Source organism: Urtica dioica, chromosome 5 (assembly GCF_054948205.1).
Source record: "Urtica dioica subsp. dioica isolate 48M chromosome 5, U.dioica_male_clone48M_v1_H2, whole genome shotgun sequence".
Classification (NCBI taxonomy): domain Eukaryota; kingdom Viridiplantae; phylum Streptophyta; class Magnoliopsida; order Rosales; family Urticaceae; genus Urtica; species Urtica dioica.
Window position 1 is genome coordinate 22,167,733 of NC_142760.1, and position 10,837 is coordinate 22,178,569.

The 10,837-nt window shown below is 48.6% G+C and overlaps 1 protein-coding gene across 1 annotated transcript; it reads left to right on the forward strand.

Annotated features, from left to right (window-relative positions):
- Window positions 1-9,951: 9,951 nt before the first annotated feature.
- LOC149397615 (uncharacterized) lies at window positions 9,952-10,568 on the forward strand. Its single transcript, XM_089614291.1, has 2 exons — window positions 9,952-10,015; window positions 10,267-10,568. The coding sequence occupies exons 1-2, from the start codon at window positions 9,952-9,954 to the stop codon at window positions 10,566-10,568; spliced, it is 366 nt and encodes a 121-aa protein (XP_089470417.1).
- The last annotated feature ends 269 nt before the right edge of the window (window positions 10,569-10,837 follow it).

The window sequence follows — 10,837 nt, forward strand, 5'->3', positions numbered from 1 at the left end:
GTGGGCACTTTTAAACACTACGACTTAAGAACGAGTCTCGAAGTCGCAGAGCTAAACACTAGGTCGAGTGAGGACCTAGGTGCCAAAGCAAGAAAAATCGAAAATATAAACTAGAGAGAGAGAGAGGAAGGGGCGGCCAAGTCTAGAGAGAGAAGCTCTCAATCTCTAAAACTTTGGATGAATGAATTGTGAGGAAATGAGGCTCCTATTTATAGGAGAGGTCTCACCTTCAATAAGGTAGTTTCCTCTTCTATAGAATATCACATATTCATGAGCAAAATAACCCTTATTTCCCATTCCTCTTAGGCGCCCAAGGCAGCCTTCTAGAAGGCTAGGATTTGTTTCCTTTTTTGTTCCTTGGCTTGCCTATTACTCTCTTGGCCGAAATTCCCCATGCATGTGTGGGAAATTTGTTTCCTCTTTTTCTTTTGGCAAGTATCTAAATACATTTATGCACAAAATAAACTCTCTTTCCTTAGGTATGTTGGGCGCCCAACATGTCTCTAGAAGGAGCTTCTAGAAGCTTCTTCATTTATTCATGAGAACATGAAAAGGCCCATTAAGAATTTTCAATAAAATTCTTATGAAATGAAATTAATTCACAAGGCCCAATGATCAAGTCATGGCCGAGTGAAACATGTCACAAAATGACCTTGTCAAAAAATTTATTGACATTCATTTCATCCTTTGTCTCAAAAGACAAAAATACCCTTTTAACTATTTTCGTTCTTGTTTTGGCTTAGCTTCCAGTTTAACTATTCCTATCGATGTGATTCGTGACAGTGACCTCATGGACCCAAATGAACAAAGCTTTAGCTAAACACTTGGACTCAAAAGTTCACAAACCTTTTCCAAGTTTAGCTTAATGCCAACTGACTCCACTAAAGAGCTGACACTGAAAATCTCTCGGTTCAAATGAATTTATTTTCTACTCAAGAATTCGACCTAATTATGATGAGCGGATCCACTGAATATTATCTATGTTTACCCTTCATGAATGTCATCAGCTAGTCGGGATATACTAAATTACCATTTTACCCTTCTAGCTCTTATTTCCTCAACTCCTTTGTCGCTTGTGAATAAGTTAGAAACAATGTATTGACGAGGAGCTAACAAGTCACATTGTTTCATCCAAAAGAGTCAGGACTCAATTTGGACACTGGCCAGTTCATTTATTCACACTCCAAGGAACAAAGCATGAGGTGACATACATTGCATTTCAGCAATCTTGTACATGAATTCCATATCTATGAGAACTTCACAAAGTTACTCATGACAGACTCACAACTTAGTACTTCACCAATAGGCCTTGTTCGGAATCACATAGTGAGTCCGAACTTTGACTTTCTCAAATGAGAATACTAAGGTGTGAAATGGCATGTCACATTTCAGGATTAAGGTAAGCATGATGCAATTCATACATAGTGACTTCGAGACATAAGAGGTTAAATGGTTTGTTCTTATATTGTCTCTAGAAGTGCACTGGTCAATTCAGTAGCTTCGGAAGATACCTAGAAGAACTATAGAGTCTCCAACTCTCAATGCCTCATAACCAGACATCATAGATTCTTCTAACAATCATACTGAGGTCAATAGTCCTTTGACCCTAAGATTGCGAATATATCGTTTTAAGCAAACTACGAAGAGTTTGTTCATGCAAATCTACATTTGTCTCTTCGTAAGTTGTTAAGTTTGTTTATGGACTAAAAGACTATGGTTTTATCATAAAGCTTCAGACAAGGAAGATTGAATGAACGTTTCAACTTTATTAATGAATGAATAGGCAATTACAAGCAAGAGTCTTCATGAGACTTTATTACATCAAATGTTCAAAATAAAGACTACAACTCTTCTTGTGGGCACCATTGACAACAAGCCCAGCTACTCCGAGCCGAAGTCGATCTGCTCTTCATCTTCCTCGGGGCAGGGGGCGCCAAACCCACCGATGACTTCTCCGTCGAGTTGGAGGTTCGCCGACCGAGCGGCTTCCACGGGGGCTTGAGTACGCAGGTCGTCCTCGGGCGACTCGCCGTCCAGAAGAGGAAACATGACGTTGAAGAAGGAAAACGTGGTCCCGCGAGACACGCTCTCCTTCACGGTCGCATCTCGGACCCGTTTGGCTGCCTCATAGCGGGCCGCCTCCAGCGCGAGGTCCCAGTCATCCTCCAGGTCCGTCTTGTACTGCACGGCGTCGTCTTTCGCCTCGGCAAGGATCTGCACCTCCGCCCGCAAAGTATCCCTCTCCCTCTCGGCCTTGACCCGGGAGATCTCACTCGCTGACATCCGGGCGTGGACGATGTTCAGCTCCTCGTCCCGACTCGAGAGCGCCGCCTAGAGCTTCTTTGTCTCCCCTAAGAAGGTATCGGCCGCCTGCTCCGCCTTCTCCCGAGACGCCTGCCCGGCCATGCGAAGCAATTTCTCGGTTGCCAACTCCTCGCGAGCTTGCTTCAGCTCCTCCTCGAGTGCTTGGAATTCTCGGGCAGTACGGGCTCCCGCTAGGGCGTCAACGTGGGCGGCCGCCGTGCTCTCCTTGTCCTTCTCCATAATCTGCATGCGCCGCAGCAGGTCCCGGAGAATGCAACTGCCTCGCTCTTGACGTGCGAGCATCTGCAAAGACAAGCGATATACATATAATCGAAGTAAGCATAAGGGTTACGCATGAGATAAGCAGGCGTATCGTACCTTTCGGGCATCGCCGATCCCGTTTTTAAAATGCTCCAGATCTATTGCCGTCAGCAAACCCTTGAAGTCCCGCAGAGAGGTCTCAAGAATCCCTCGGGAGCACTGATCCCTCAACTCCGCCGCCTCCGCCAGGAGCATCGAATTCATGCCATCCGGCACCGTCGATGTGTGGGCGCGCTTGTGGCCGGAGGGTGGCCCGAAGGGAATCGACGACGACGATCGCTTGTTAGAAGAAATCGCCTCGTTCCCCGCCCACGGCGGCGACCCTCGGCGGCGAACCTCGGCTCGGGGCAAGCCGCGGTTGTGGCTTCAGCGATAGGTGCCACGGTCGGCACGTATGTGCGTGGCCGATGTCGTCTGGGCATGGTATCTGAAAGAGAGAGAGACGGCAGTAAGTTGGAATACACACGATAAGCTTAAATACAACAGAGAGCGCGATAACGCGAGAGCGTGTGAACGGATAGTACCCCCCGCATCGGGGGGAGGGACGGACGAAACCCCCGCCTCTGATACAAGGTCCTCCGCAACCTCCACGCGAAGATCGAGGCACGGAGGGACGTTGCCATAAGGCACGAACCACCCGGTCCTCGAATCCGGGATCGCTTTGATCACAGATACGAGTTCGGAATCTTCTACGTCCCCGACGGAGGGAAAGTCGATCGCGGGCCCAAACGCTAAGGGCGCGGACCCAAAGGCCGACTCGGAAACCCACACCCAAGGGTATCGATGCTTCGAGGTAAACTTGGTAACGATGGAGATGCGCTTCCGAGGGCACGCACAGTAGAAGCCCGGTTTCCCCGGGACCCCGTGAACGACCACGAGATCTTGGATATCGTCGGTGGTAACCGCCCACTTCTTCGCTCGGTAGAGCATCATATGGCACGCGACGACCGCCCAGTAGAAGGCCGGAGACATCTGCGACGCGTGCACCCCCAACCGAATCAATAGCTCTTGAATCACCGGCTGGAAGGGTAACCGTAGCCCCCTGCGAAGACTCGCCTCGTGGATGGCCGCGTGTCCATTCGGAGGACGGGTCGGGCGATCGTCGGGCAACGGCCTCGGGATCGACACCGAGTCCGGGATGCCATAACGCTTCCTTAAACTCGCGAAGCTAACGACCGAGAGCAAACTCGGGACATCAACGCCCAAGCAGTCCAGGTCACCACGGGTTGCAGACCCCTCACGGCGGCCGCCCAAGCCAGCCGGCCCTGTCTCCTCCTTGTCCGGCCCGGCAGCGGGCCCACCGTCGGCGCCCGACCTGTCAAGAGAGTTCCCTCGCGCGCCCAGGCCACCCGGGCTCCTTGGGCTCTCACCCGGCCCATTCGCGCTTGCGCCTGGCTCGGCGGCACAGCCCGGCTTGCCAGGTGGGACGCCACCGACCCCTAGGGCTAGGGCAACCAGCGTCTCGGCCGCCGCCCCTTGGCCGACGCTGTCCGGCCGGCGTTCCTCGTCTCTAGTGCTGGCGTTACCGCCAGCAACGCCGCCCGCCTCCGATCGACCTCCACCGATGCATCCCTCCTCAAGGGAGGACGGACCCAGAGTACCCGGGCCTCCCTCGCCGCCGCTCGACTGCCAGACGGTCCCAGCGTCGCCGCCCGGGACCGGCGCGACTCTCCCTGCGTCCGGCTCGGCCGACGCGACTCCTTCCAGGGCGGGTGCTCCACCAGCGCGGTTTGGGCCTCCCCCAGCAACACCTCCAGCACAGACAAGGCCGACGGGGGTCGGCCCGCCTCCGCACGGACTCGCCTCACCGGGCGCACCTCCCCCCAGGCCGCGCGCATCCCCGACGACCTCGGGGTCCCCTCTGGCGTCGACTCCGGTACGCGTACCCTCCTCCGCGTCGGCCAGCCGCGCATCGACCGAACGAGGATCGCCTCCAGCCATCTCAACCGACCTGTTGCCCGAAGGCGGTGATGAGGGCGCTGCGTTTTGGGTATCCACAGGGGGTAAGAATTGCGCCCAAAGATCATCTAGGTTAGCATCTTGATCCACGAGCAGATGGAAGAGGTCATCTTCAACGGACCCACGCCCCGACAGATGGTTAGTGGGGACCATTGACACGTGTAGCGAGGCAAAAACGAAAAGAAACCAAAGAAGGGAAATTAAATAGTGAAGGAGGCTCGGGTCGAACCTTTTTCGCGACGGATCGCTTCAGTGGGCTGGCGATGACGGCAATCTTGAGTTTACCGCACAAGCTTCACTCGACGATAAACTCGGGGGGCTAATGTTATCGGCCTGATCCCGATCAAAGCTATTCAAAGGGAAAAAAGCAATCGGACTTGCCCTAGCCGTTAATCGGCCCATTGGGCCGATTCGGCCAAAGGCCGGCCCAAGACCGAGCTCGACCTCGGCCTCATGAGCGACCTCGGCCTCGCGAGCTCGACCTCGGCCTCGCGAGCTCGACCTCGGCCTCGCGAGCTCGACCCCGGCCTCAGCTCGGCCTCAGCTCGACCTTGGCCTTGGCCTGGCGAGCTCGACCTCGGCCTCAGCTCGACCTCGGCCTGGCGAGCTCGACCTCGGCCTCAGCTCGACCTCGGCTGACGAGCTCGACCTCGGCCTCAGCTCGACCTCGGCCTGGCGAGCTCGACCTCGGCCTCAGCTCGACCTCTGCCTGGCGAGCTCGACCTCGGCCTGACGAGCTCGACCCGCCCTCAGCTCGACCTCGGCCTGGCGCGCTCGACCTCGGCCTTAGCTCGACTTCGGCCTGGCGAGCTCGACCTCGGCCTGGCGAGCTCGACCTCGGCCTCAGCTCGACTGCTCGACCTCGGCCTTAGCTCGCCCGTTCGACCTCGGCCTCAGCCCGACCGTTCGACCTCGGCCTCACGAACAACCTCGGCCTCGCGAGCTCGACCTCGGCCTCACAGGCCTATCCTCGGCCCTATGCCATCCTCGGCCGAGCCTGTGTTATCCTCGGCCAAGGGGCCCACCAATGACGCCAGCCCATGTTGTCCTCAGCCCAGGGGCACGCCAATGACGTCAGCCTATGTTATCCCCGGCCAGGGGGGCACATCAATAGGGCCAGTCTATGTTATCCCCTGCCGAGCCCGTGCTATCCCCAGCCGAGGGGCCCACTAGTGATGCCACCCTATGCTATCCTCGGTCGGGCCTACACTATCCTCGACCATGGGCTATCCTCGGCCATGGGCTATCCTCGGCCAAATGGCTATCCTCGGCCATTTGCTTCACTCGGCCAAGGGGCCCACCAATGACCCCTTGGTCGTCTATAAATACAAGAGGCCCACTCTCTTCAACAGGTAATCCAAGTTTGATAACTGAAACGCTGCCGAACTCACCTTTCGCTAGTTTCTCTCAAGTCTCGGTCCCTAAACACTTAAACCCTCTATTCTCCACCTCAATCCCACTAATATTGAGCGTCGGAGAGGTAAACAGAGGCACCCCCTCTGTTTTCCCTTCTTAGCTCACGGTTCTCTTATTCTTTCTAGGTACCCCGGCGAGCTCAGACACCATCGACAGCCAAGGGAAGATCTGGGCAACCAGGTCCGACACGCTCGAGCCCAGGCGAGGCCACTTGGTCCGGCCTCGGGTCTAACTGCCTGTGGTTCCTAAATAGTTGTCCGAAAAACGGCGACAACACCAGTCGCGATGCTTAAATCCATCCGCATACTCCTATCCATAGTTGCAGCTCTCGACTATGAGATCTGGCAAATGGATGTCAAGACAGCCTTTCTGAATGACAATCTTGACGAGCGCATTTACATGGCTCAACCAGACGGTTTGGTGGAAGAAGGTCAAGAGACCAAGGTTTGTGAGTTTCTTAAGTCCATTTATGGATTAAAGCAAGCATCTATGTCATGGAATATCAGATTCGATGAAACTGTGAAAAGCTTCGGCTTAAACAGTCAATATATGAGCCTTGTGTTTACAAGTTAATACACGAAGGCAAAGTTGTGTTTCTGGTACTATATGTCGATGATATACTCCTCATTGGTAATGACGTGGGTAAGTTATCTGAGGTTAAGGTCTGGCTGGCAAAGCAATTCGATATGAAGGATCTAGGAGAAGCCGCGTACATTCTGGGGATCCAAATCTTTCGAGATAGGAAAAACCGGACCATGTCGCTCTCTCAAGCATCTTATATTGAAAAGGTAATGGATCACTTCTCGATGCAAGACTCCAAGAAGGGCCAAACACCCTTTAGGCATGGAGTTTCACTCTCTAAGGACTAGTCTCCCAAGACTGCACAAGAGATTGAAGACATGAGGAAAATTCCTTACGCCTCTGTCGTAGGAAGCCTTATGTATGCTATGCTTTGCACTAGACCTGACATCTGTTTCGCCGTTGGCATAGTTAGCTGTTTCCAATCCAACCCTGGACCCGAGCACTGGATTGCTGTTAAGCATGTTCTTAAGTATCTTCAAAGAACTAGGAACATGATACTGACCTGACTATGACGGGATATACCGACTCCAATTTTCAAGCGGATAAGGATTCCAGGAAATCAACTTCAGGATCTGTGTTCATCTTTAATGGTGGAGCTGTTGTGTGGAGAAGTATTGAGCAATCTTGCATTGATGACTCCACAATGGAAGCAGAATATGTGGCTGCTTGTGAAGCATCCAAAGAGGCTGTATGGCTTAGAAAATTCCTTAAGTATTTGGAAATTATTCCAAACGTCGACGAGCCCATGACCCTTTATTGTGATAATAGTGGGGCTGTCGCTAACTCAAAGGAACATCGAAGCCATAAGCGCTCTAAACATATTGAGAGGAAATACCATTTGATTCTAGAGATCGCGCAGCGCGGAGACGTGGAGGTGAATTAGATCTCTGGCAGATCCATTCACCAAGGCCCTAGCGAACAAGGTCTTCGACCAAAATCGAGAGGGATTAGGCATGAACTACTACACACATCTTCTTTGAGTCAAGTGGGAGTTTGTTGTCAATGGTGCCCACAAGAAGAGTTGTAGTGTGTATTTATGTACATATGATGTCATATAGTCTTATGAAGACTCTTGCTTGTAATTGCTTATTCATTAATAAAAAGTTGAAACGTTCATTCATTCTTTCTTTGTTTGAAGCTTTATGATAAAACCTTAGTCTTTTAGTCCATAAACAAACTTAACAACTTACGAAGAGGCAAATGTAGATTTGCATGAACAAACTCTTCGTAGTTTGCTTAAAACGATATATTCGCAATCTAATGGTCAAAGGACTATTGACCTCAGTATGATTGTTAGAAGAATCTATGATGTCTGGTTATGAGGCATTGAGAGTTGGAGACTCTATAGTTCTTCTAGGTATCTTCCGAAGGTACGGAATTGACCACTGCACTTCTAGAGACAAGATAAGAACAAACCATTTAACCTTTTATGTCTCGAAGTCACTATGTATGAATTGCATCATGCTTACCTTAATCCTGAAATGAGACATGCCATTTCACAGCTTACGTATTCTCATTTGAGAAAGTCAGAGTTCGGACTCACTATGTGATTCCGAACAGGGCCTATTGGTGAAGTACTAAGTTGTGAGAATGTCATGAGTAACTTTGTGAAGTTCTCATAGATATGGAATTCATGTACAAGATTGCTGAAATGCAATGTATGTCACCTCATGCTTTGTTCCTTGGAGTGTGAATAAATGAACTGACCAGTGTCCAAATTGAGTCCTGACTCTTTTGGATGAAACAATGTGACTTGTTAGCTCCTCGTCAATATATTGTTTCTAACTTATTCACAAGCGACAAAGGAGTTGAGGAAATAACAGCTAGAAGCGTAAAATGGTAATTTAGTAAATCCCGACTAGCTGATGACATTCATGAAGGGTAAACATATATAATATTCAGTGGATCCGCTCATCATAATTAGGTTGAATTCTTGAGTAGAAAATAAATTCATTTGAACCGAGAGATTTTCAGTGTCAACTCTTTAGTGGAGTCAGTTGGCATTAAGTTAAACTTGGAAAAGGTTTGTAAAATTTTGAGTCCAAGTGTTTAGCTCAAGCTTTGTTCATTTGGGTCCATGAGGTCACTGTCATGAATCACATCGAGTAGGAATAGTTAAACTGGAAGCTAAGTCAAAACAAGAACGAAAATTGTCAAAAGGGTATTTTTGTCTTTTGAGACATGATGAAATGAATGTCTATAAATTTTTTGACAAGGTCATTTGATGACAAGTAACACTCGGCCATAATATGATTAATTGGGCCTTGTGGATTAATTTTATTGAAAATTCTTAATGGGCCTTTTTCATGTTGTCATGAACAAATGGAAAAGCTTCTAGAAGCCCATTCTAGAAGGTGATAGGCGCCCACACCCAAAGAGAAAGAGAGATTATTTTCTGCATAAATGTATGTAGATACTTGCCAAAAGAAAAAGAGGAAACAAATTTCCTCTATGATGAAAGTAGAATTTCGGCCAAGAGAGAGTCAAAGGCAAGGCATGGAATAAAAGAGGAAACTAATCCCTTGGGGATGTGTTGATGTAGGCGCCCATTTAGGAGATTTGGGCAATAAAAGATTGCTAAAAAAAAGGGTTGGAAAATAAGAGGAAACTACTTATTTCCAAGGCCAACCCTTCTCCTATAAATAGGACCCTCATTCCTCTCATTCTATTCATCCCAAAGTTTTAGAGATTGAGAGCTTCTTTCTCTAGACTTGGTCGATCCTCTCTCTCCCTCTCTCTTCAATTTCATTTTATTGTTTTGGCACCTAGGTCCTCATTTGACCTAGTGTTTAGCTCTGCGACTTCAAGACTCGTTCTTAAGTCGTAGTGTTTAAAAGTGCCCACTCACTAATTCCTTTTCTCTAGAGTGATTTAGTGATAGAAACTTTCGTGGTTGCTCGAGGTGCCGAGGAAAGAAAGAGGGACGTGCTGCGAGGGGAGACGAGCATTGCAACTTTCTAAGAGCTTCTCAAAGATCAAGCTTCAAGAAAGGTTAGTAAACTTCTTAGCTCATAATAGTTTTTAATTACGTGTACTTGCTCTTTTGTCTAGGTTAGTAAAAAAACCGTTTTTACTTGTAAAAGAAAATTTTTAAAATTCCACCGCTTACCGAAGCGTTAATTATTTTCTTAAACCCTAGATCGATTCCAACAAACATCCGGGTTCTAGAAGAGATTACAAGAGAACCTAGGAACTCGCTTGAAGTTTAGTACTGTTTTTCACCCGCAAACCGATGGTCAAAGCGAACAAACGATCCAATTATTGGAGGATATGCTCTGAGCTTGTGTTTAAGACTTCCAGGGCTCGTGAAGTCGTTATCTTCCGCTAGTTGAATTCTCGTACAACAACAGCTACCAGGCGACGATTGGCATGGTGCCATATGAAGCTTTGTATGAGCAGAAGTGTCGCTCTCCAGTTCATTGGGATGAAGCTGGTGAGAGCAAGTTTATTGGATATGATATGCTTGAACAAACACAGAAGCGGTTAAGAAGATCTAAGCTCGAATGAAAACGTCCTAGAGTCGTCAGAAAAACTATGCTGACAGGCGTAGGAGGCCTCTATTGTTCGAAGCAGGAGAGAAAGTTTTTCTGAAGATCTCACCAATGCAAGGAGTTATGAGGTTTGGAAAAAAAAATGGAAGCTCAGTCAGAGGTATGAGACCTTTTGAGATCCTTGAGCATGTAGGCAAGACCGCTTATCGCTTGGCGTTACTGCCATCTATGTCCAACCTTCATGATGTGTTTCATGTGTCCATGCTATGGAAGTACGTGTCTGACCCTTCGCATATCGTACAAGAGCAAGAGGTTGAGATCTGTCCTGAAATCAGATATGAAGAGCCGGCCATTGCGATTCATGATCGCAAAGATAAAGTTTTGAGGAACGAGACCATTCCTTTGGTCAAGGTTTTGTGGAAGAGGCATGTTGTAGAAGAAGCTACAAGGGAGCTTGAGAGTGAGATACAAAAGAAGTACCCTACTCTGTTTTAAGTTTCGAGGACGAAACTCTTCTAAGGGGGTAGGGATTGTAATGTATAAACTTTTGTAAACGCTCGACTTGTGAATTTGAATAAAATGGACGGGTTTTATTTCAAATTCTTGTTGCATGTGAGACGTCATTAAATTTTAAATATCTTGGAAAATGATAATATTTAAGGTCGATGAAATTTCGGAATGAGAATATTCGAGTAATTCAATATTATTATTCGGAACGTACTCGGAGATTTAAAAATCTCAAGAGTAAAAATAAATTCCGAGAT